We start from the raw sequence: 27,293 nt of genomic DNA, 5'->3' as shown, positions 1-27,293 counted from the left end.
TCACCGTCATCAAGTTCCCTCTCAGTGGTGAATACCGAAGAGAAGTATTCATTGAGGACCTTGCTCACTTCCACAGTCTCCAGGCACATCTTCCCACTTTTATCTCTAATTGGTCCTACCTTCACTCCTGTCGTCCTTTTTTTCTTCACATAATTGAAGAATGCCTTGGGGTTTTCCTTTACCCTACTCACCAAGGCCTTCTCATGCCCCCTTCTTGCTCTTCTCAGCCCCTTCTTAAGCTCCTTTCTTGCTACCCTATATTCCTCAATAGACCCCTGATCCTTGCTGCCTTCTTCCACCAGACTAGATTTTCCACCTCACTTGTCACCCATGGTTCCTTCACCCTACCATTTTTTATCTTCCTCACTGGGACAAATTTATCCCTAACATCCTGCAAGAGATCCTCAAACATCAACCACATGTCCATAGTACATTTCTCTGCAAAAACATCATCACAATTCACACCCGCAAGTTCTAGCTTTTTAGCCTCATAATTTGCCCTTCCCAATTAAAGATTTTCCTGTCCTCTCTGATTCTGTCCTTTTCCATGATAATGCTAAAGGTCAGGGAGCGGTGATCACTGTCCCCCAGATGCTCACCCACTGACAGATCTGTGACCTGACCCAGTTTGTTACCTAATACTAGATCTAGTATGGCATTCCCCCTAGTCGGCCTGTCAACATACTGTGACAGGATTCCATCCTGGACACACTTAACAAACTCTGCCCCATCTAAACCCTTGGAACTAATCAAGAGCCAATCAATATTTGGGAAGTTAAAGTCACCCATGATAACAAGCCTGTTATTTTTGAACCTTTCCAAAATCTGCCTCCCAATCTGCTCCTCGGTATCTCTACTGCTACCAGGGGGCCTATAGAATATCCCCAGTAGAGTAACTGCTCCCTTCCTGTTCCTGACTTACCATATAACCATATAACAATCACAGCATGGAAACAGGCCATCTCAGCCCTCCTGGTCCGTGCCGAACTCTTAATCTCACCTAGTCCCACCTACCCGCACTCAGCCCATAACCCTCCACTCCTTTCCTGTCCGTATACCTATCCAATTTTACCTTAAATTACACAACTGAACTGGCCTCTACTACATCTACAGGAAGCTCATTCCACATCTACAGGAAGCTCATTCCATACTGATTCAAAAGAGGATCCTGCTACATTACCCACCCTTTCTGCAGCTGTAATAGTATCCCTGACCAGTAATGCCACCCCTCCTCCCCCTTTTTCCCCTCTCTATCCCTTTTAAAGCACTGAATCCAGGAATATTGAGAATCCATTCCTGCCCTGGTGCTAGCCAAGTCTCTATAATGGCCACTACATCATAATTCCATGTATGTATCCAAGCTCTCAGTTTATCACCTTTGTTCCTGATGCTTCTTGCATTGAAGTACACACACTTTAGCCCTTCTACCTTTACACCCTTTATTCTGCTTCTCTTTCCTCAAAGCCACTCTATATGTTAGATCTGGCTTTACTCCATGCACTTCTTTCACTGCTCTATCGCTCCGGGTCTCTCCCCACCCCCCCTTGCAAATTAGTTTAAACCCTCCTGAACCATGCTAGCAAACCTACCAGCAAGGATATTGCTCCCCCTCGAGTTCAGGTGCAACCCATCCAATCTGTACAGGTTCCACTTCCCCAGAAGAGATCCCAATGATCCAAAAATCTAAAACCCTGCCCCCTGCACCAACTCCTCAGCCATGCATTCAATTGCCATCTCCTCCAATTCTTACCATCACTATCACTTAGCACGGGCAGCAATCCTGAGAACGCCACCCTTGAGGTCCTGTTCCTCAGCCTCCTGCCTAGTTCCCGAAACTCACACTTCAGGACCTCATCCCTCTTCCTGCCTATGTCGTTGATACCAACATGTAACACGACTTCTGGTTGCTTTCCCTCACGTACCAGGATGTCAAGCACCCGGTCAGAGACATCCTGGACCCTGGGTCCCGGGAGGCAACAAACCATGCGGGTTTCCTTCTCACGTCCACAAAATCTCCTACCTGCTCCCCTGACTATAGAGTCTCCAATGATGACAGCTCTCCTCTTCTCCATCCCATCCTTCTGCACCACAGGGTCAGACTCAGTGCCAGAGGCCCTGCCACCGTGGCTCACACCTGGTCAGTCGTCCTCGCCAACAGCATCCAGGACGGTAAACTTATTATTTAGGGGAATGGCTACAGGGGTGCTCTGCACTACCTGTCTACTCTTATTCGCTTTCCCCCCTCAGACTGTCACCCAACGACCTGCTTCCGGCAGCCTAGGTGTGACTACCTCCCTGTAGCTCTCACCTATGACTGCCTCATTCACCCTTATGAGTCGAAGGTCATCCAGCTGTGCGATTCCTCACACAGTATTCCAGATCGCCCAGCGGCATGCACTTCTGGCAGATGTGACCTGCAGGAGAGGGGAGGTCCCCCAGGACTGCCACATCTCACAGGAGAGGCACATCACCGTCTCATGAGGCTTTGTAAAGACTAATTGGGAACAAACTTGTCCCCTGCCTCTTCTCGTCAAAGCTCCACTCCTTCACTGGCTGCTGTACTTGAGCTACCCCTCTATTTATTCGTTTGAGCTTTTCAAACTGCCTGGTGTCACCTGACCTCGATTGCCCAATCAGCTGCTTTCTGCTGAGTCTGAGCTGTTCAAATCTTGATCGTCTAATCAACGGCTTTCTGCTGAGCTATTCAAATCTATGCTTTTTTAATAAATGAAACTTGGTTCTGATCTGCAAAATATCTTATTTGAACTCATTCATCTGCGACATGAAGATGTTCCATTTAACAGCCTGTTGTTCAAACACTTGCTGGAAACTGCCAGGCAGCTACATTGGAAAGAGAATCAGAATTCACATTTCAGGCCAAAGACCCATCTACAGCAAGTAGATGTTGAACTCATTGGGTGGCAAAGTCAATTTCTGAAAGTTAATGTTGGTCTTTCAGGCACCATGCTGTGGAAAATTTTACATCTGTCGCCTGTGTCATGACGATGCAGAAAATCATCAGCTTGATCGCTTCAAGGTCACTGAAGTTCAGTGTGCAAAGTGTGAAACAGTTCAAAAGGTAAGTAAATAAACATGGGACTGCATTTTGTTTTTGATACTGTTGCTTCCTCATAAATGTTTTGTTTGTTATGATGCCCGAAACTGAGCACAAATATAATTTCAGACTTTTTGTATCAGGCAAGAATTTGGAGAAAGAAGAAATGAACTTAAATTGAATAAGATGTATAATGGTGCTGATACTTTGCAATAGTTCAACTAAGCTAAAATATTAATGATTTTCGTTTGTATTCAGTTTCTGAGGCTTCTCACTTAAGTGCCCAACAATAAATAGCTAGCATTGATGGATTCCATTCGCCCCGATACCATTTCTCCATGAGCGCAATGGCCTGGTGAAATCTTTCACCTTGCTTGTCACTGACAGTGCCAAGATTTTCAGGGAAGAAGTCTAAATAGGAATGCAGAAAATTAATCTGTGGTGACAATTTGCACTTCATAGTTTTGTCTGCTTGAAGCATGTTGTCAACAAGCTGCATGTAGTCTGGTGCTCTGTATTTACCCAGAAAATTTTCAGCAACATCCTTGAATGCCTTGCATGTGATTTTCTCCAGTCCTACTAGAAGTTATTCGAATTGCCAGAGATTGATAACCTGTTTGATTTGTGGACCAACCACAATGCCTTCCTTATTCTTGGGAATAGTTATCCTGGGAAATATCTGTCTAAAATATTGAGATTCTTCACAGAAGGTTTTGTGCCTAGTGACAGCAGATTCCATCTTTGCATTCTTGAACCCAGTATTTCTGCTTTTGCCTTCCCCAAACCCAAGTCTGAGTAGTTTATTTGACTCAGATTGAGTTATCACACAAGGCTCATTTGACATAAGGGGTTCAAAATCTGTATCAGTATCATTTTCCATTCCTGGCTCAATCATCACAGCATAGAAACATAGAAAACCTACAACACAATACAGGCCCTTTGGCCCACAAACATGTACTTACTTTAGAAATTACCTGGGATTACCCATAGCTCTCTATTTTTCTAAGCTTCATGTACCTATCTAGGAGTCTGTTAAAAGACCCTCTTGTATCCGCCTCCACCACTGTTGCCAGCAGCCCATTCCACGTACTCACCACTTTGCATTTATAAAAAAAAACATATCCCTGACATCCCCTCTGTACCTACTTCCAAGCACCTTAAAACTGTGCCCTCTTGTGTTAGCCATTTCAGCCCTGGGAAAAATCTTCATTTGCCTACTCTAGTCTCCATGTCTTTGGTGGCTTTAGTACTGGAAGACTATTGTGATGTGGCATAGGTCTGATGGCTGAAGGGAGATATTTTGTTTTTAGCAGAGAAACCAGACAGACTGGTCAGACAGAAGTAGCAGTCTGTTATATCCTTCTGCTCTCGCCATATCCTCTGAACAGCGAACAGCATTGACTTCTGAGTACCTCTGAGCTAAGCTCAAAGATCGACAGCGCATGTTGTGCAACAAATGTGAGGAACCCAGGCTTTGTCCTGCTCGCTAATTTTACAGCCAAAGTAGAGCTCCTAGGCTTTCTTAATAAGTGGAGTCAAGCTCCATCTTTAGATTAAGTGTATAATTGCCACAAATATAACAAAGTATTTGCAGTAGTTGAAACATTTACAAGACATCTTGATATCACAAAATACAACTACTTCATTATAATGAATACACACAATATCCTATATGCATAGAGCAAGCACAGCAACGTGATTGCAGTATGTGTAAACACAATGCATAGAGCAGAGTGTGCATGATGCTTTTATAGCTTTTCTAAAACCTGCCCTGCTGTGCAGCATTTGCCCTGCCTTAGCATGCCCAGGCATGCCTGAAAAAGATATTTTTTAGTTTACATTGTGGGCAGCATTTTAATTGACTTGAAATATAAATTGAAATAACAAATATAGGCAACTTCAAGAAAAAAATGGTGTGTGATAGGGAAATTTCAAGATCAGCAGCCCAAAATCCATAAGACATACCCCAAAATATTCAGGAAACAAAATCTTTGTTTTCTAGTGATACTAATAAATCGGCAAGCAGGTTTAATCATGGAAATTCTAAAAGGTACAGTGTGCCTTTTTTGTTTGTTCCACAATGAAATCAGAAAAGTAACATAATTTTTAATTACGAAGATATCATTAAACTAGTCCCATATGTGCATATTTGGCACATTGCACATGATTAGCTTGGTCCCATAGTCAGCATAAACAATTTGGTCTGAAGGACCTGCTTCCATGTGTTATTACTCTGAATCAGTGGTTGCTTTCATTGAAGGCAGCACAGTGGTGCAGCAGTCAGCTCTGCTGCCTCGTTCCCCCTAGGAACCTGAGTTCAATTTGACCTCTGGTAATGTTTGTATGGAAGTTTGCACATTCTCCTATTCATGGCAGTGGTTAGTTTACTCTAGGTGCTTTAATGCCCTTTCACGTACCAAAGGTGAGTTGGTAGGTAATTGGTCTTTTAGTTTCCCTTTAGTATAAGTTAAATGATTTGTGTGAAAGAGATTAAGGACACAAGAAAATGTTTGATGAGCTTGCTCCCCAGCATCTGTGAGTATTTACTGAGCAGAATGGTTGCCTCCTTGTGCCATGATAAGATCATTGAATTGTGCAGCAATTTGTGGAATAAAACCCTCTTAATAACAGCAGAGGGCCCTACTTTCACTAACACTGCTGCTCAGTAACATCTTGGCTTTGACCTCAACTGTACTTCCCTGCTCTGCTCTTATGTCACAAATATAATTTCAAAGATTTCAAAGGTACATTTACTATAAGAGAAAAGCATACAATATACATCTTGAAATACTATTTCTTCACAATTATCCATGAAAATGGAAGAGTGCTCTCAAAGAATGAATGACAGTTAAATGTCATAATCCCGAAGCCCCCCTCAGCTCCCCCCCATGCATAAGCAGCAGCATAGCAATGACTCTCCCTCCCCCACCAGCAAAAAAAGCATCAGCACCCCTGACCAAGCACTCAAGCATGCAGCAAAACATCAATAAAGACACAGACTTGCAGTACCCCAAAGACTACTTGTTCACCCGGTATTCGACATACCACAGGCTCCCTCGCTCACTAATAAGGGAAAAAGAGGTGTCCCCATTTTACAGCAAAAAGGGAGACATAACAAACAACTCACTGACTTATGACGTTAAAGGTCTGTTACATCGCCTTTTCCGAGCTCTGTGCCTAAAAAGAACTCGGGTCTATGGGCACACAGCCAGCAGCCAACTTGTTGCTTTCGATCTTCTGTCTCCCACGACACACTGATTTCCTGTGGAGGCACTGACCTGAAGTCCGCCCACATTCAGTGCCATGAAATCCCAGAACTCCGGAGGTGTGCTGGTATTCTAGGCCATGTCCATGGTATATTGAATAGCTGCCAGTCGTAAGACCCCGGAGAGCGGGTCCCCTGCCCGCAAAGAACCGGAGTCAGTGTGTAACTCCAGGTCAGGGTCTTCAAAAGAACCTTGAAAGGGAAAAATAGAGATATGAAAAATAGAACAAGAGCTGTTTCCGAAGTGCAAACAAAGGAGTCACCGTTAGGCGTCGTCGTCTCCTAAGTTCCACTATCTTGAGGTACTTCACACAAACGTTCATTTGTTTTGTGCTGTGTGGTATGACTTGGTTGCTCATTCTTTCCATGATCATCATTGCTCTTGAAAAAGTTTTCTACAGAAGTGCTTTGCCATTGCCTTCTGGGCAGGGTCTTTACAAGATGGGTGACACAGGACTTGTGATACCTACTTAACTGCTTTTACGACCATCCAGCACCTGATCCCATGGCTTCACGTGACCCTGATTGCGGGGGGGGGGGGGGGCTAAGCAGGTGCTACACCTTGCCCAAGGTGGCCTGCAGGGTAGCGGAGGGAAGGAGTCCCTTAAACCTCCTTTGATAGTGGTGAATCTCTATCCCACCACCAACTTTACACAAGAGGACAAAAGTTTTGGTAAATTCTGAGCAAAGAACGAGATAGTGTGAAAAGAGTATTCCAAGTTTTGGATATAAAGAATTATTTAAGCAGACATAAATATGGGCAGTAGTTGGCGATTTAGCCTTTTGAGCTTGCTGTAGTCATTCATCAGGATTGTGACTGATCCTGTTCAATGGCTTTCTAGTTTTTCACCATCTGTCAATAGTAATGGGGGATGAATAATCAGGTGTAGATTGGTTTGGTAATGCTGGTTCTATTATCAGTTTGATTTGAATGCTACAAACACTTGCAATATTAATTTTTTAATTAATTCATTTGTTGCTTCCCTATGTTTAATCATAAGGCATGCACTCAGTAGTTACTTTATTAGGCATACCTCGACACCTCATTGATGCAGAGATCTAATTGGCTATTCACGTGGAAGCAACTCAATACATAAAAGCACGCAGACATGGTCAAGAAGTTTAATTGTTGTTCACACCAAACATCAGAATGGAGAAGAAATGTGATCTAAGTGACTGACCATGGAATAGAACAGAGAATAGTACAGCGCATTACAGGCCCTTCGGCCCTGCCTCCCATATAACCCCCCACCTTAAATTCCTCCATATACCTGTCTTTTTCCATCTTTTTATTATCATTATTAATAACAACAAAATAAAATTGGTACATAGATAATGGGATTACAAACGTACATATTGCAACTAATTATAAAAAATTACAAAAACAATGATTACAGTATAAATGAGTATTCCCATATCATAAAAGATACAATATACAAACAGACAAGGCAAACCTAGGTGTATCATAAGGTAAAATAAAAAGAAAAAATAAAAAGGAAAAAAGAAAAAAAATCATTATGCAAAAACTAATCTAAAAATCTAATAACTAATAGAAGAAAAAAACAAAACAGAAAAAAAGAGAAAATAAAAAAGAGAGAAAAGAAAAAAAAGGCTGTTTATAATAACTCACAAAAATACAAAATCATCAGTGTCGTCAACTCCGATCCTCTTGACATATGTGAAAGCAAAACTGGAAAATCAAATAGGCCTGGAACAGGGTCCTATTACATCATATGAAAATATTGAATAAATGGTCTCCATATCTTTTCAAATTTAGTAGAAGTGTCAAATACACCACTTCTAATTTTTTCTGAACTTAAACATAACATAGTTTGAGAAAACCAAAGGATTTTTCCTTTGAGGATTAATTTCCTTCGAATTCAACAAAATAGATCTTCTAGCCATTAGTGTAAGAAATGCAATCATTCGACAGGCGGAAGAAGATAAATGAAGTGAGTCCATCATTGGTAAACCAAAAATTGCGGTAATAGGATGAGGTTGTAAATCAATGTTCAATACCGCAGAGATAATATCAAAAATATCTTTCCAATATTTTTTCAAAAGCGGACACGACCAGAACATATGAGTTAAAGATGCTATTTCAGATTGACATCTATCACAAATAGAATTTATATAGGAATAAAAATGAACCAATTTATCCTTGGACATATGGGCCCTATGTACGACCTCATATTCCTGTCTAACAGTCTCTTAAACTTCACTAGTGTATCTGCCTCCACCACTGACTCAGGCAGTGCATTCCATGCACCAACCACTGAGTGAAAAACCTTCCTCTAATATCCCCCTTGAACTTCCCTCCCCTTACCTTAAAGCCATGTCCTCTTGTACTAAGTGGTGGTGCCCTGGGGAAGAGGCGCTGGCTGTCCACTCTGTCTATTCCTCTTAATAGCTTGTACACCTCTATCATATCTCCTCTCATCCTCCTCCTCTCCAAAGAATAAAGCCCTAGCTCCCTTAATCTCTGATCATAATCCATACTCTCTAAACCAGGCAGCATCCTGGTAAATCTCCTCTGTACCCTTTCCAATGCTTCCACATCCTTCCTATAGTGAGGCAACCAGAACTGGACACAGTACTCCAAATGCGGCCTAACTAGAGTTTTATAGAGCTGCATCATTACATTGAGTCTCGTAAACTCTATCCCACGACTTATGAAAGCTAACACCCCATAAGCTTTCTTAACTACCCTATCTACCTGTGAGACAACTTTCAGGGATCTGTGGACATGTACCCCCAGATCCCTCTGCTCCTCCACACTACCAAGTATCCTGCCATTTACTTTGTACTCTGCCTTGGAGTTTATCCTTCCAAAGTGTATCACCTCACACTTCTCCGGGTTGAACACCATCTGCCACTTCTCAGCCCACTTCTGCATCCTATCAATGTCTCTCTGCAATCTTCGACAAATCTACAACACCACCAACCTTTGTGTCATCTGCAAACTTGCCAACCCACCCTTCTACCCCCACATCCAGGTCGTTAATAAAAATCACAAAAAGTAGAGGTTCCAGAACAGATCCTTGTGGGACACCACTAGTCACAACCTTCCAATCTGAATGTACTCCCTCCACCACGACCCTCTGCCTTCTGCAGGCAAGCCAATTCTGAATCCACCTGGCCAAACTTCCCTGGATCCCGTGCCTTCTGACTTTCTGAATAAGCCTACCATGTGGAACCTTGTCAAATGCCTTACTAAAATCCATGTAGATCACATCCACTGCACTACCCTCATCTATATGCCTGGTCACCTCCTCAAAGAATTCTATCAGACTTGTTAGGCACGATCTGCCCTTCACAAAGCTATACTGACTGTCCCTGATCAGACCATGATTCTCTAAATGCCCATAGATCCTATCTCTAAGAATCTTTTCCAACAGCTTTCCCACCACAGATGTAAGGCTCACTGGTCTATAATTACCTGGACTATCCCTACTACCTTTGTTGAACAAGGGGACGACATTCACCTCTCTCCAATCCTCCGGTACCATTTCCGCGGACAACAAGAACATAAAGATTCTTTCCAGAGGTTCAGCAATCTCTTCCCTTGCCTTGTGGAGCAGCCTGGGGAATATCCCGTCAGGCCCCGGGGACTTATCTGTCCTAATGTACTTTAACAACTCCATCACCTCCTCTCCCTTAATATCAACATGCTCCAGAACATCAACCTCACTCATATTGTCCTCACTGTCACCAAGTTCCCTCTCAGTGGTGAATACTGAAGAGAAGTATTCATTGAGGACCTCGCTCACTTCCACAGCCTGCAGGCACATCTTCCCACTTTTATCTCTAATCAGTCCTACCTTCACTCCTGTCATCCTTTTGTTCTTCACATAACTGAAGAATGCCTTGGGGTTTTCCTTTACCCTACTCGCCAAGGCCTTCTCATGACTCCTTCTTGCTCTTCTCAGCCCCTTCTTAAGCTCCTTTCTTGCTACCCTATATTCCTCAATAGACCCATCTGATCCCTTGCTGCCTTCTTCCACCAGACTAGATTTTCTACCTCACTTGTCACCCATGGTTCCTTCACCCTACCATTTTTTATCTTCCTCACTGGGACAAATTTATCCCTAACATCCTGCAAGAGATCCTCAAACATCAACCACATGTCCATAGTACATTTCTCTGCAAACACATCATCACAATTCACACCTGCAAGTTCTAGCCTTATAACCTCATAATTTGCCCTTCCCCAATTAAAGACTTTCCTGTCCTCTCTGATTCTATCCTTTTTCATGATAATGCTAAAGGTCCGGGAGCGGTGATCACTGTCCCCCAGATGTTCACCCACTGACAGATCTGTGACCTGACCCGGTTCGTTACCTAACACTAGATCTAGTATGGCATTCCCCCTAGTCGGCCTGTCAACATACTGTGACAGGAATCCATCCTGGACACTTTTAATTTTTTTTAATTTCTATTTATCTATCTATCTATCTATCTATCTATCTATCTATCTATCTATCTATCTATCTATTTATTTATTTATTAGAAAATTACAAAGAATAAATGTAATGATAAAATAGTAAGAAAGAGAAAAATAATATTAACCCTCCCCCTTCCCCTTAACCCTCCCCCCCTTAACCCTTGTCTAAAGAAAAAGAAAAAAGAGAAAGATTGCCTGGATATCGGAGGATCCCCACATGCTCCATGGAGTTCAAAATAATTTTAATATTTATTTTTACTTTCCCCAATTACTTTATAATTTTATCTTCAAAGGACCTATGTATTTAATCCTATCTTTTGTAGGTATGGAAGCCAAATTTTCAAAAATACATTCATTTCTTAGATTGTATGTAATTTTTTTCAAGTGGAATACAACCATGTATTTCATTATTCCAATGATCCATAGTTAAATATAAATCAGATTTCCAAGTAACTGTGATAACTTTTTTGGCTACTGCCAATGCAATTTTTATAAATTTTTTCTGATACTTAATCAATTTAAGTTTCGGTATTGTCCCTTCAATGTCTCCTAATAAAAATAATATTGGACTATGTGGGAGTTGTACTCCAGTAATTTTTTCCAATAAAAGTCTTAGATTTATCCAAAATGATTGAATTTTAAAACAAGACCAAGTAGAATGTAAAAATGTACCAATTTCTTGATTACATCGAAAACATTGGTCAGACATATTTGAATTTAATCTATTTATTTTCTGTGGTGTTATAAATAATTGATGTAAAAAATTATATTGTACTAATCTAAGTCAAACATTTATTGCATTTATCATACTATCAGAACATAATCTTGACCAGCTTTTTCCATCAATTTTAATATTCAAATCAGATTCCCATTTTTGTCTTGATTTATGAATTCCTGATTTAATTGTCTGTTTTTGAATCAAATTGTACATACAAGATGTAAATTTTTTAATTTTTCCTTTTTGAATTAATATTTCTATTTCACTAGGTTTTGGCATCATCATTGTTTGACCCAGCTTTTCTCGTAAATAAGCCTTTAATTGAAAATAACAGAAAAGAGTGTTGTTTGATATTTTATATTTATTTTTTAATTGATCAAGTGACATCAATATACCTCCTCCAAAACAATCACCTATATATTTAATCCCCTTTTGGAAACAATTATGCAAAAGCTTATTATCCATTGTAAAAGGAATAAGCTTATTTTGAATTAAAGTTCTTTTTGCTAATAAAGATTTCTTTATCTCATCGTCCATATTTACCTTATTCCATAAATCAATAAAGTGTCTTAATATAGGAGATGCTTTTTTTTTCCCGTATCCATTTGGATTCCCATTTATATATAAAATCTTCTGGTATGTTTTCTCCTATCTTATCTAATTCTATTCTAATCCATGCTGGTTTTTCTTCATCAAATAAAGACGCAATAAATCTTTTGGAAGAGGACAGCGAGGCTTGAGAGGAAGTGCGGCAGCGGCCATTTTCAAATTGTCCAATTGCTTCTCAGATCGGAGTTCTGAGAGGCGGGACTGCGCAGGCGCGTGAAGGAGGCCCGGGAAGGAGGGAAGATATATAAAGAACGCCGCCTTAAGAAGTGGGCAGCTTCGTTTGCGGGCAGCGGAGTGCGCCGGGAGCAGAGTGTAGGGCTTGGGCTCAGGGGGCTTAGGCGGAAGAGGGCACAGTAGGCTTATCTTTTAGTTCTTGTATTTTCAGTTATTTGGGAGGTATGAGTGTGAGGGCAGCTTGTTGTTCTCGGTGTCGGATGTGGGAGATCCTGGAGTCTCCGAGCCTCCCGGACGTCCACATCTGCGCCAGGTGTGCCGAACTGCAGCTCCTGAGGGACCGAGTTAGGGAACTGGAGCTGCAGCTCGATGACCTTCGCCTGGTCAGGGAGAGTGAGGAGGTGATAGAGAGGAGTTACAGGCAGGTGGTCACTCCGGGACCACGGGAGGCAGATAGGTGGGTTACAGTCAGGAAGGGGAAGAGGCAGGTACTAGAGAGTACCCCAGTGGCTGTACCCCTTGACAATAAGTACTCATGTTTGAGTACTGTTGGGGGGGGGACAGCCTACCTGGTGGGAGTGACAATGGCCGAGCCTCCGGCACAGAGGACGGCCCTGTAGCTCAGAAGGGTAGGGTTAGAAGAAAGAGGTCCATAGTAATAGGGGACTCAATAGTCAGGGGCTCAGACAGGCGTTTCTGTGGAGGTGACCGGGAGTCCCGGATGGTAATTTGCCTCCCTGGTGCCAGGGTTCGGGACGTTTCTGATCGCGTCCAAGATATCCTGAAGTGGGAGGGTGAAGAGCCAGAGGTCGTGGTACATGTAGATACCAATGACATAGGAAGGAAAGGGGAAGAGGTCCTGAAACGAGAGTATAGGGAGTTAGGAAGGCAGTTAAGAAGAAGGACTGCAAAGGTAGTAATCTTGAGATTACTGCCTGTGCCACGCGACAGTGAGAGTAGGAATAGAATTAGGTGGAGGATGAATGCTTGGCTGTGGGATTGGAGCAGGGGGCAGGGATTCAAGTTTCTGGATCATTGGGACCTCTTCTGGGGCAGGAGTGACCTGTTCAAGAAAGACGGGTTACACTTGAATCGTGGGGGGACCAATATCCTAGCGGGGAGGTTTGCTAGGGCTACAGGGCGGACTTTAAACTAGTAAGATGGGGGGGTGGGAGACTATTTGAGGAGACAATGGGAGAGGAGGTTAGTTCACCAGTGGAGCAAGTAAATAGACAGTGTGTGAGGGAGGAAAGGCAGGTGATGGAGAAGGGATGCGCTCAGCCCGAAGATGTAGGGGAGAAGAAAGAAAAGGATAATAAATTTGAATGCATTGTTAGGGATGGAAAGAGAGGAGGAGATGGAGAGTATCTTAAATGTATCTATTTTAATGCTAGGAGCATTGTAAGAAAGGTGGATGAGCTTAAAGCGTGGATTGATACCTGGAATTATGATGTTGTAGCTATTAGTGAAACATGGTTGCAGGAAGGGTGTGATTGGCAACTAAATATTCCTGGATTTAGTTGCTTCAGGTGTGATAGAGTAGGAGAGGCCAGAGGAGGAGGTGTTGCATTGCTTGTCTGAGAAAATCTTATGGCGGTGCTTTGGAAGGATAGATTAGAGAGCTCCTCTAGGGAGGCCATTTGGGTGGAATTGAAGAATGGGAAAGGTGTAGTAACACTGATAGGAGTGTATTATAGGCCACCTAATGGGGCGCATGAGTTGGAAGAGCAAATGTGTAAGGAGATAGCAGATATTTGTAGTAAACACAAGGTGGTGATTGTGGGAGATTTTAATTTTCCACACGTAGACTGGGAAGCTCATTCTGTAAAAGGGCTGGATGGTTTAGAGTTTGTGAAATGTGTGCAGGATAGTTTTTTGCAACAATACATAGAAGTACCGACTAGAGAAGGGGCAGTGTTGGATCTCCTGTTAGGGAATGCGATAGGTCAGCTGACTGATGTATGTGTTCGGGTCCAGTGATCACAATAGCATTAGCTTCAATATAATTATGGAGAAGGACAGGACTGGACCTAGAGTTTTGATTGGAGAAAGGCTAACTTTGAGGGGATGTGAAGGGATTTAGAGAGAGTGGATTGGGTCAAGTTGTTTTATGGGAAGGATGTAATAGAGAAATGGAGGTCATTTAAGGGTGAAATTATGAGGGTACAGAATCTTTATGTTCCTGTTAGGGTGAAAGGAAAGGTTAAAGGTTTGAGAGCACCATGGTTTTCAAGGGATATTAGAAATTTGGTTCAGAAAAAGAGGGATGTCTACAATAGACAATAGAGCAATAGAGCAGCATGGAGTAAAGGAATTGCTCGAGGAATATAAAGAATGTAAAAGGAATCTTAAGAAAGAGATTAGAAAAGCTAAAAGAAGATACAAGGTTGGTTTGGCAAATAAGGTGAAAGTAAATCCGAAAGGTTTCTACAGTTATATTAAAAGCAAGAGGATAGTGAGGGATAAAATTGGCCCCTTAGAGAATCAGAGTGGTCAGCTATGTGTGGAACCGAAGGAGATGGGAGAGATTTTGAGTGATTTCTTCTCTTCGGTATTCACTAAGGAGAAGGATATTGAATTGTCTAAGGTGTGGGAAACAAGTAAGGAAGTTATGGAACCTATGACAATTAAAGAGGTAGAGGTACTGGCGCTTTTAAGAAATTTAAAAGTGGATAAATCTCCGGGTCCTAACAGGATATTCCCCAGGACCTTGAGGGAAGTTTGTGTAGAAATAGCAGGAGCTCTGACAGAGATCTTTAATATGTCATTAGAAACGGGGATTGTGCCGGAGGATTGGCGTATTGCTCATGTGGTTCCATTGTTTAAAAAGGGTTCTAGAAGGAAGCCTAGCAATTATAGACCTGTCAGTTTGACATCAGTGGTGGGTAAATTAATGGAAAGTATTCTTAGAGATAGTATTTATAATTATCTGGATAGACGGGATCTGATTAGAAGTAGCCAGCATGGATTTGTGCGTGGAAGGTCATGTTTGACAAACCTTATTGAATTTTTTGAAGAAGTTACGAGGAATGTTGACGAGGTTAAGGCAGTGGATGTAGTCTATATGAACTTCAGCAAAGCCTTTGACAAAGTTCCACATGGAAGGTTAGTTAAGAAGGTTCAGTCGTTAGGTATTAATGCTGGAGTAATAAAATGGATTCAACAGTGGCTAGATGGGAGATGCCAGAGAGTAGTGGTGGATAATTGTTTATCGGGATGGAGGCCGGTGACTAGCGGGGTGCCTCAGGGATCTGTTTTGGGCTCAATGTTGTTTGTAATATACATAAATGATCTGGATGATGGGGTGGTAAATTGGATTAGTAAGTATGCCGATGATACTAAGGTAGGAGGTGTTGTGGATAATGAGGTGGATTTTCAAAGCTTGCAGGGAGATTTATGCCGGTTAGAAGAATGGGCTGAACGTTGGCAGATGGAGTTTAATGCTGAGAAGTGTGAGGTTCTACATTTTGGCAGGAATAATCCAAATAGAACATACAGAGTAAATGGTAGGGCATTGAGGAATGCAGAGGAACAGAGAGATCTAGGAATAACTGTGCATAGTTCCCTGAAAGTGGAGTCTCATGTAGATAGGGTGGTGAAGAGGGCTTTTGGAACGCTGGCCTTTATAAATCAAAGCATTGAGTACAGAAGTTGGGATGTAATGCTAAAGTTGTACAAGGCATTGGTAAGGCCAAATTTGGAATATTGTGTACAGTTCTGGTCACCGAATTATAGGAAAGATATCAATAAATTAGAGAGAGTGCAGAGATGATTTACTAGGATGTTACCTGGGTTTCAGCAATTAAGTTACAGAGAAAGGTTGAACAAGTTAGGTCTCTATTCATTGGAGCGTAGAAGGTTGAGGGGGGATTTGATCGAGGTATTTAAAATTTTGAGAGGGATAGATAGAGTTGACGTGAACAGGCTGTTTCCATTGAGAGTAGGGGAGATTCAAACTAGAGGACATGATTTGAGAGTTAGGGGGCAGAAGTTTAAGGGAAACACGAGGGGGTATTTCTTTACTCAAAGAGTGATAGCTGTGTGGAATGAGCTTCCTGTAGAAGTAGTAGAGGCCAGTTCAGTTGTGTCATTTAAGGTAAAATTGGATAGGTATATGGACAGGAAAGGAGTGGAGGGTTATGGGCTGAGTGCGGGTAGGTGGGACTAGGTGAGATTAAGGGTTCGGCACGGACTAGGAGGGCCAAGATGGCCTGTTTCCATGCTGTGATTGTTATATGGTTAAATCTAAGTTGATTTGCTTTATAATAATTCTTAAAATTCGGAATTTGTAACCCTCCTAAATCAAATTTACATGTCAATTTTTCCAATGACATCTTTCCTTTCCAAAGAAATTTCCTTACATATTTATTCAGTTCTTGAAAAAACTTCTGAGGTAATTGTATTGGTAAAGTTTGAAATAAATATTGCAATCTAGGAAATATATTCATTTTTACAGCATTAACTCTACCTATTAATGTTATTGGTAACATCATCCATTTATCAAGATCCTCTTTTATTTTTTTAAATAATGGCAAATAATTTTGTTTAGATAAATTTTTTACATCATTATCAACTCTAATACCTAAATATTTTATCCCATTTATTGACCATCGAAATTGAGTTACTGATCGACATTGATTATAATTTCCTTTGGGAAGGGGTAAAATTTCACTTTTATCCCAATTTACTTTATACCCTGATACTTTCCCATATTCTTCCAATCTAAAAGATAATTTTTGCAAAGATTGCAATGGGTTTGTTAAATAAATCAAAACATCATCAGCAAATAAATTAATCTTATATTCTTGTTGATTAACTTTAAAGGCCCCCCCCCCCCCATGTTGTAATGAAACTGTTGTAATTAATTCAGCTAATGGTTCTATTGCCAATACAAATAAAGCAGGTGATAATGGGCAGCCTTGTCTAGTTAACCTCGTTAAGCAAAATGGTGTTGAAATTTGACCATTTGTAACTACTTTAGCTTGAGGATTAGTATTTAAGGTTTTAATCCATTGTATAAAAGATTTTCCGAACTCATATTTTTCCAATACCTTAAATAAAAAAATCCCATTCCAATCTATCAAATGCTTTTTCTGCATCCAAAGCAACTGCCACACTCATTTCCTCTCTTTTTTGTGCCAAATGAATTATACTAAGTAACTGGGTTATATTATCCATTGATTGTCTGTTTTTAATAAAACCTGTTTGATCCATATGTATTAATTTTGGTAAATATTTAGATATTCTATTAGATAAAATTTTTGCTATTATTTTATAATCTGTATTCAACAAAGAAATAGGCCTATATGATGTTGGTTTTAAAGGATCTCTTGTGGTGACCCACTTCCTAGCACACTCGAACCGGCTCACAAATAGCCAGCGCGCCGGTATAAAGGCCAGTCCCAAAAGGGCGCCAGGTCTGCTTCACCAACAAAGGGAAAAGCCCGCGCGGGACTGTGAATACGTGCCCCCTACAGCATCCACGCGCAGGACAGGACTGTGAATACGTGCCCTCTACAGCATCCGCGCCTGGGAAGGGTGGGATCAGGGAGGCTTTAAAGCGAGGCCGCAAAGTTCGAATAAAATCTTTTTTAACTGCAGTTTACCAACTCCGTGTCATTATTTCAGCGCTGCGTGTAGCACACCGCTACACTCTATCTTTTTTTGGCAATACAGTTATGAACGCTGTTAAAAAAGATCGTGGGAGTTTATGCATTCTTTCCACTTGATATATTAATTCCACAAAAGGAGGAATTAATAAATCTTTAAATTTTTTATAAAATTCAGGAGGAAAACCATCTTCTCCTGGGGATTTATTACTCTGAAGTGATCCTAAGGCTTCTTCAACCTCTTTTAATGTAAAGGGCATATCTAATCCTTTCTGTTGTTCCAAATTTAGTTTTGGAAGGGTTATTTGTGATAAAAATTGATCTAACACAGCAGTCTTATTTTGTGATTCTGATTGATATAGTTCAGTATAAAATTTTTCTAAAGTTTCATTAATTTCTAAAGGTTTATAAGTAACCTTATTTACACTTGTTCTAATTGCATTTATTGTTTTAGAAGGCTGCTCTGTTTTCAACTGCCAAGCAAGAATCTTATGTGATCTTTCACCTAATTCATAATATTTCTCTTTAGTTCTCATAATTACTTTTTCTGTATGATATGTCTGGAGTGTATTATATTGCAATTTTTTATTAACAAGTTGTCTTCGTTTTTCTTCTGTCATATATCTTTGAGATTCTTTTTCTAACTTTATGATATCTTTTTCCAATTGATCTATTTCTGCCATGTATTCCTTCTTAATTTTAGATGTATAACTTATAATTTGACCCCTTAAATATGCTTTCATCGCTTCCCATAATACAATTTTATCCTCAACTGAATGTAAATTTGTATCCAAAAAAAATTGAATCTGTTTTTTCATAAATTCACAGAAATCTTGACGTTTTAATAAAATTGAATTAAATCTCCATCTATAGATCGATTCCTCCTTATCCATTATTATCATTGTCATTATCAAGGGGGAATGATCTGACAGTATTCTTGCTTTATATTCCACACTTTTCACTCTATCCTGAATATTTTTTGATAATAAAAAAAATCAATCATTGAGTAAGTTTTATGTCTATTTGAATAAAATGAATAGTCTCTTTCTCTTGGATTAATTTTTCTCCATATATCAATCAGGTTTAAATCTTTCATTAATGATAAAGTTAGTTTTATTACTTTTGATTTTGTAGCAACTTTAGTTGACCTATCCAAAACTGGATCTAAACAAAAATTAAAGTCTCCACCTATTAATATTTTATCATGTGCATCAGCCAAGTTCAAAAAAATTTCTTGTATGAATTTTGCATCATTTTCATTTGGTGCATAAATGTTCATAAGAGTCCATAATTCTGAAAAAAATTGACAATGTATAATCACATATCTCCCCACAGAATCAATTACTACATTTTGTATTTTAATTGGTAAAGTTTTATTAACCAAAATTGCAACTCCTCGCGATTTTGAATTAAGTGAAGCTGCAATAACATTTCCAACCCAATGTCTCTTTATTTTCTATGTTCTGTTTCTGTTAAATGTGTTTCTTGTAGAAAAGCTATATCTCCTTTCATTTTCTTAATATATGTTAAAACTCTTTTTCTTTTCACAGGTCCATTAAGTCCATTGACATTAAAACTTAAAAAATTAAGTAAAATAATCATTCATAATACCTTGGGAACTCTTTAAAATTCTCCATGTTGCTATGAGTCTCTCCCCAACCATCCAGGCAAAAAAGAAGAAAAATAGAAGAAAGATAACTAATATATAAGAAAAAAAAACAAAATACCCCCCCACTAATGTTGCGAATAAAAAGAAACACAACATTACCACCACCCCCCCCCATTTTATGGTTCACGGCAATGGCCATGATTGTACACGTGAAACTCGCAGCCATCGATTAGGAGCTCCTGCAGCTCCCCCGCAAAAAAAAAGAAAGAAGATATATTAGTGAAGAAAAAAAAAGAAAATAATTAATGTCTCTACTCCCAATTAATACTCCTCAACTATTTTTTTTCTTATAAATGTTCGTTAAGTCCAACCTTATTTCAGTCTTCATCATTAGTCCACTTCATTTCTATAATTCTTTACCTCGTGGATATCAGGTAGTTCTTGTACAAATTTCTCCGCTTTCCGGTAGTCAATGAAAAATCTTCTTTCTTCGTTATCCAGGAAAATGATCAATTTTGCTGGGTAGCTCAATAAAAATTTATAGCCCTTTTCCCATAAAGATTTTTTCACTGGATTAAATTCCTTCTGCCTCTTCAGAAGATCGTAACTTATGTCTGAATAAAAAAAAACTCTTTTCCCTTCTATCATCAATGGCCCATTTCTCTTTTTAGCACCTTGAGTAGCTGCCTTCAAGATCATTTCTTTATCTTGGTACCTTAAGCATTTTATCAAAATTGATCTTGGATTTTTATCTTGTTGAGGCTTTGGTCTTAAAGCTCTGTGTGTTCTTTCAATTTCAATTACTTGGCTTCCTTCTTTCATTTCCAAAATTTTCGGAAACTATTCTTGAAAGAATTTTATTGGATTTTCTCCCTCTGTATCTTCCATAAGACCAACAATTTTAATATTATTTCGTGTACTAGAGTTTTCAAGGGCATCTATTTTTTCCAACATCTGTTTTCTTTCTATTGTCCAGGCAAGATTATTGTCTTCTATCTTATCTATTCTTTCAGTGTTTTCTTCCATTTTTACTTCCATCTCTTTAACTTTATTATCCATCTTCTTTTGTTTTTCCACCACATTATTGAGTGTAATCTGCATCCTTCTTATATCTGTTCTTATAGCTTTTAATTCATTCATCATATATATCAGGATATATCTTAAGTTTCCTTTAATCTCCTCCTTCTTTTCCTCTTCTTCATCCATGTTTCCCAAAGAATCTGATTCCACTTCCAATTCACTTCCAATTTCACTTCCAGCCGTAGTTGGGATTTGTAGTTTTGTTAATATCTGTTCATGCATACATGTTTCTTTGCGCATGCGTTGTTCTTGCAGTTTCTTCTTAGAGACCGCCGACATTGCAGCAACTTCCTGTCCCACATCATCAGAAGTGCCATGCACTTCGCCGGGAGGAGATCCAACTTGAGCCTGAGGCTTCGCCGAGATGGTTAGGCCTTTTCCCCCGCCGATTTGCGCTGTCTTCAAAGTAGTAGCTTTCTTCTGTTTTGGTTTAGGAGCCACATCTAAAAATAATCCTGAGTTGCTTATAAATAGTTTCTAGTAGGTATTTGTTAACTCTTCTTCATTTAAACCCTATTTCATTACTTTTTACGAGGGAGCTGGATTCCCAACGTCTCGATCCTACGTCATCACGTGACCCCCCCCCCCACATCCTGGACACTCTTAACAAACTCTGCTCCATTTAAACCCTTGGAACTAATCAAGAGCCAATCAATATTAGGGAAGTTAAAGTTACTCATGATAACAACCCTGTTGTTTTTGCACCTTTCCAAAATCTGCCTCCTAATCTGCTCCTCGGTATCTCTGCTGCTACCAGGGGGCATATAGAATACCCCCAGTAGAGTAACTGCTCCCTTCCTGTTCCTGACTTCCACCCATTCTGACTCAAAACAGGATCCTGCTACATTACCCACCCTTTCTACAGCTGTAGTAGTATCCCTGACTGGTAATGCCACCCCTCCCCCCCCCTCTATCCTTTTTAAGGCACTGAAAGCACTAAAGCACTTCTAAAGGCTACAGTGGGGACAGGCCCACCAAAACTGGATAGTTGAAGATGGGAAAAACATCGTCTGGGTTAATGAATCTTGATTTTTGCTGCAGCATACAGACAGTAAGGACATAATTTGGCTTAAACAGCGTGAGTCCATGAATCCATCCTTCCTGTCAGGTTGGTGATGGTAGTGTAATGATATTGGGAATGTTTTCTTGGCACACATTAGGCCCCTTAACACCAGTTGAGCATCATTTAAATGCCACAGCCTATCTGAGTATTGTTGCTGACCTGTGTATTCATTTATGGCCACAGTCTACCCATCCTCCAGAGGATTTCCAGCAGGATAACATGCCATATCACAAAGTTAACGCCATCTCAAGCTGGTTCCACAAAGATGACAAGTTCAGTGCACTCTAACGGCCACCACAGCCACCAGATAGAGCAGCCTTGGGTTGTGGCAGAACGGGAGATTCGCAACTTGAATGTGCAACTGATAAATCTGAAACAACTGTGTGATGCCATTATGTCAATGTTGATCAGAATCTCTAAGGAATTCTTGAAAGATCATTACTGATGCCTCCACAATCTCTACAGCCACCTCTTTTGGAACCCTGGGATGTACACCATCTGGTCCAGGTGACTTATCTACCTTCAGACCTTTCAGTTTCCCAAGAGCCTTCTCTCTAATAATGGTAACTTTACACTCTTCATGCCCTCTGACCTGGAACTTCCACCACACTGCTTGTGTCTTCCACAGTAAAATACTCAATCAGTTGATTAGCCATTTACTTGTCCCCCATTTCTACCTCTCCAGCATAGATTTTCAGCACTTCGATGTCCACTCTCACCTTTCTTTCACACTTTATCTGTCTGAAGGAACTTTTTTAATAATTTTTTTTATTAGTTTTTCAAAACATTTTACAAATTAAAAACCCCATATCCCAATGAGGAACATTAATATTATTGGCTAGCTTACTTTCATATTCCATCTTTACCTTAATGACTTTTTAGTTGCCTTCTATTAGTTTTTAAAAGCTTCCCAATCCTCTAACTTCCTACTAATTTTCCTCTATTATATTCCCTCCCTTTGGCTTTTATGTTGGCTTTGACTTCTCTTATGAAAGAGAAGATTAAAGAGATGGAGCTATTAAAAGATTAAGAAAATCTCTTAATCAGTCCATCTGCCATTTTGTTGTCCCTCATTACTCTCTCTCCAGCATCATTTTCCAGTGGTCCGGTATCCACCCTTGCCTCTTTTCTTTTGGACGTGTATTGTACTGTATTGCTTCAGCAGAAGAAAGCAAACTTCATGATGTATATGAGTAATAATAACCCTGATTCTGATATGGGTCTCATGTGGACTGAGAGGTGGAAGGCGATAGGGAGAGGGGAATCATGCTTGGGCAAAGGAGACAGCTAAGGGGAAGGAGCAGGAAGCACCAGAAACATTCTGTAATGATCAATAAACCAAACATTTGGAATCAAATGATCTTGCCTGGTGTCTTGGGGCTGGTTGTGTCTGCACCCCTGTCATGCCCTGCCCTTGGCACACCTCTGCCACCTGTCCCTCACCCCTCCCACAGCACTCCACCTTCGCAATTCCCAACATCTTTTGTTCTTGCTAGACTTAACAAACTCTCTTTCCTCTTCTTGTTGACAAATACAGGACTGTGCAAAAGTCTTGAGCAGCCTAGCTATATATGTACCTAAGACATTTGTACTATAAGCTTACACAAGTTTAAATTAATATCAATTATACATAATGTGCACATGAAAGATATACATAATGATGCTAGTGCAAGATTGGGAGAGAGGGAAAATCATTCCAGATGTTTTGGTTTATGTTATGGTTATGTTAAGGTCATATTATGGTTTTCGGGGTTATTCACCTGATGGCAGTGGGGAAGAAACTAGTCATTGACTTCAGGAAAGGAGAAAGTGCATGTGCTTCTGTTTACATCTACAGTCCTGAGAAAGTTGAGATCACTGGTATTCTGTCTGGGTTCAATTATTTTGATGCCATGCTAGGAAATGTCACCAGCTTCCCCTCCATGGGCCTTGTCTACACTTCTTGCTGCCTTGGTAGGCATTGAACATAATCAAAGCCCCACCTACTCTGGTCGTTCTCTCTTCTCCCCTCTTCCACTGGGCAGAAAATGCAAAGATCTGAAAGCACATTCCACCAGGCTCAAGGGCAGCATTAATCCTGCTGACTGTTGAACAGTTCCAAGGACTCCTAACCTCACAATCTACCTTGCAATGTGTTGTCTACCTGCAGTGTACTTTCTCTGTAACTGTAAAACTTTATTCTGCACTCTTACTGCTTTCCTTTATTCTACCTCAATGTACTGTTGTAATGAATTGGGCTGTATAAATGGTCGCAAGGCTTGTTTTTCATGTGCCATGTGACAATAATAAACCAATTTACTGAGAAGTCACTAACGGTTTTTTTTTAACTTATCTTTCTGTTAATAGAAGCCATGGGGAATTGAATTTAATTATGTAAAATTAAAATGAGAGACCAGATGTTTTCAATATGCAACATTTATTTTTTTTTTAATCAAAAAAACCATTTTTTCAGAACATGGCCAGTTTGTGTATTAATTATGTTGTACTGTTGCTGGTCAATCTGGCGGGAAACTCAAATATCATCCTGAACATTTTCACTGCAGGTTCAACAGAGCTGTGAAAGCTGTAAAACTGTATTTGGGGAATATTACTGCGACACATGTCACCTGTTTGATGTGGACAAGAAACAGTACCACTGCCCATCTTGTGGTATATGCAGGTGAGTACTAGGAGGTGCTTTCTAATGTTTAGTTTTTGTGTTTTTACACTAATGTTTGCTTATTGAAGTAACCTTAATTTGGTGTTGTTTAAATAAGAGTTGAGAGTAGCAAATACATTGAGAAATATTTGGTAGCAGAGTCTGTTTGAGAATAATTTACATATTAGAATAGCTGTCAGTTGTAACTGTGAAAATTGATATTCTTCAGAAGAAGCAGAAGGCAGCTGAATTTTTTAAAACACATTTTGTTGTTTATGATCCAGAAAGAACAGCATAAAAAGAGATTGAAACAGATGGGAAAAAAGGTCTACATTGATGTAAGCTATTCTGATGTAAAGCAATACAAGGTTTCTGAAAAGAAAATCTGGTACTGAGCCACATAAGTGAGATAATTCAAAGCTTAAAAGAACGTCTCTATGGATCAGTAGAGACTTTCACAAGGGTATTGGAGAAACTGAGAAATTGCAGTTCTGGGAAGAGAGATTGAAGAGGAAGGAATGAGTGGAGAGCTCTTTCAGAGACCTGGCGTAGATGGGCCAAATGTGCTGATTAAAAAAATGCAATTAAGAACTCAAAGAATTGGTCATTGCCATCTGGATTGTGCTTTTAGAGGTGACAGAGAACAAATGATATGGATCAAACACAGGCAAATGGGACTAGCTGAGGTAGGCAACTTGTGGATCGAAGATCATGTTTCCATGCTGTAAACTCTATGACATCATGCATATTGTGATAGCAAAACCCCTTCTAGGATACTTTCTTTCTCTACTCCCCTAATCATGGAGTGTGTTACCTGTGGAAGGCAGTGGGCTACTTTAAGAATGAAGTTGGATAAATAATCTGTTTTGAGGGTCAGGGTGTATTGGTATATTTTGCCCTGATTTTTATGTCTAAGACAGAACAGATTATGTTGGTCTTTGCCAGAAGTGCAAGTATTGGACTAAATAACCTTTCCCTTCATTTGTGTGCAGTCCTGACACCGGCTTGTATACAAACTTGTTTCATTAGTTAACTCTGCTAACAGCCATGTGACTCAGTGACAAGAAGGTCACTTTTCATGAACATTATACATCTAGTGTCAGTATAATTTGGTGTTCAATAAAACATGGAAGGTAGGATGTTCCAATTAAGGAACATAGGTTGTATTGAATGCTGTGTAAATACTTATCCATGCAAAGTTTTCATTCACCAGAAAATTAACAGATCATAAAATTACATAAGAAATATGTTTACCAAATTTTCAATCTTAACAAACTGTTAGAGAAAAAAAGGGCGCATTATAGCTATACCAATCTAAATGTGCACATAAACATTGGAGCTTATTTCTGGAATAGTTGGGTATAATGCTTTACTCATGAGCTGAACCCACATTCTGTATGAAGGATACCAGCCACAGTTTGAACTTTTCTTAAAGATAGTCTCAAATGAACTGGAGTACTGACTCTTCCTCCTTGGAACCATTCATCTGCACAAAGCACTTCTTACAGCGAATAGCATTCTGTCACATCTTCCCTTGTGCCCCGCTCTGCAGCTCCTGCTGAAAGACCCAAAACCAAACTACTGTCCTTCAGTAGCTGAATATTCAAATTTCAAATCAAATTCAGAAATCTCCTGCCCAGCACTTCCAGATGTTCCACTGGGCAGAAAGTTACAGGTACCAAGACAACCCTGATTGGCTGACATAATGTTCCTAAGTTGGACAACGTGGCTCCTTATCTTTAGCTGAAGCCAAAATGTTCTTACTAGCAGGAGACACTGCTTGTACAGAAATACCTCTGTATACCTGTAGACCTTATGCTATTTTAGCCTTTCACTTTTCATTGCAGGATTGGACCAAAAGATGATTTTTTCCACTGTGTGAAGTGTAACTTGTGTCTTGCTACTCATCTCCGTGGGAACCACAAGGTTGGTGAGACCAAGTTTAAGTGTTCTTTGGTCCTCAATGTACTTCTTATCTTTTTACCTTTCTGGGTAGAGAGAGACAGATTCCTGGAGTTTTCAAGAGTTCCCAATCATGTAGGTTGGAAACTTGCAGCACCTGGCCTCGAGGTGCCACTAAAGCTCCATTTTGTGAAAAGACAAAATAAAAACCTTCTGTTATATATGAAAGTCCAAAGAATTTGCTTAAAAGCAAAGTTTATTGTAAAGTTGGGATTTAAATAGGTTACCAACCTCTACAGAAGAAAAGTAGTGATTGGATTAAGTTGGGACTCTTAGAGGGTAAATATAAAATCAGTTAGACTGATTAGCCTATTCAGAACCATGTACCACAGAAGTAGACTCTTTGGTACTCCCTTGTCAGGGTCAGTGTTGGGACCACTTTTTGTGCTGTATATCAATGATTTAGATGATGGGATAGATGGCTTTGTTGCCAAGTTTGATAAGATTGGTGGAGGGCAGGTAGTTTTGAGGAAATATGTATGCTGCAGAAGGACTTAGACAGATTAGGAGAATGGGCAAGGAAGTGGCAAATGAAATACAATGTTGGAAAATGCATGATCATTAGTTGTTTCAGTAGTTTCATTGTTTCAGTAGTTGAAACAAATGTACAGACTATTTTCTAAATGGGGAGAAAATCCAAAAATCTGAAATGCATAGGGACTTGGGAGTCCTTGTGCAGAACACACTAAAGGTTAACTTGTAGGTTGAGTTGGTGGTGAGGAAGGCAGATGCATTGTTAACATTCATTTTAAGAGGTCTTGAATTACAAGAGCAGGGATGTGATGCTGAAGCTTTATAAGGCACTGGAGAGGCCTTGCCTTGAGTATTGTGAACGGTTTTGGGCTCCTCTTGTAAGAAAAGTTGTTCTGGCATTGGAGAGGGTCCAGAGGGAATTCACAAGGATGATTCCAGGAATGAACGGGTTATCATCCAAGGAATGTTTGGCTCTGGGTCTGTACTTGCTGGAAGTTAGGGATGGGGGGGATCTCATTGAAGCATTTTGAATGTTGAAAGGCCTAGACAGAGTAGATGTGGAAAGGATGTTTCTCATTGTGGGGGAGTCTAGG

The 27,293-nt window shown here is 40.0% G+C and overlaps 2 protein-coding genes across 5 annotated transcripts in view; one reads left to right on the top strand and one right to left on the bottom strand.

Moving 5' to 3' along the window:
- Positions 1-27,293, bottom strand: part of LOC132391832 (uncharacterized) — a 101,336-nt gene that overhangs the window by 36,914 nt on the left and 37,129 nt on the right. For 3 of the 4 annotated variants that reach the window (XM_059965494.1, XM_059965497.1, XM_059965495.1), the window contains exon 2: positions 6,183-6,512. The gene's annotated coding sequence lies outside the window, so the exon portion shown is untranslated. Of the gene's footprint in view, positions 1-6,182; positions 6,831-27,293 lie in introns of those variants that run through there. The other variant, XM_059965496.1, reaches the window with a different exon arrangement.
- rchy1 (ring finger and CHY zinc finger domain containing 1) overlaps positions 1-27,293 on the top strand; it is a 54,786-nt gene that overhangs the window by 6,305 nt on the left and 21,188 nt on the right. The window contains exons 2-4 of the mRNA XM_059965503.1: positions 2,960-3,079; positions 24,170-24,285; positions 26,112-26,190. Of these exons, the coding sequence (XP_059821486.1) occupies positions 2,960-3,079; positions 24,170-24,285; positions 26,112-26,190 (315 nt within the window). The remainder of the gene's footprint in view (positions 1-2,959; positions 3,080-24,169; positions 24,286-26,111; positions 26,191-27,293) is intronic.

The sequence above is a fragment of the Hypanus sabinus genome, chromosome 3 (genome assembly GCF_030144855.1).
Source record: "Hypanus sabinus isolate sHypSab1 chromosome 3, sHypSab1.hap1, whole genome shotgun sequence".
In the NCBI taxonomy this organism is placed as follows: Eukaryota; Metazoa; Chordata; class Chondrichthyes; order Myliobatiformes; family Dasyatidae; genus Hypanus; species Hypanus sabinus.
Note: the sequence above shows the minus strand (reverse complement) of the source record. Positions and strands in the feature narration are given on the sequence as shown.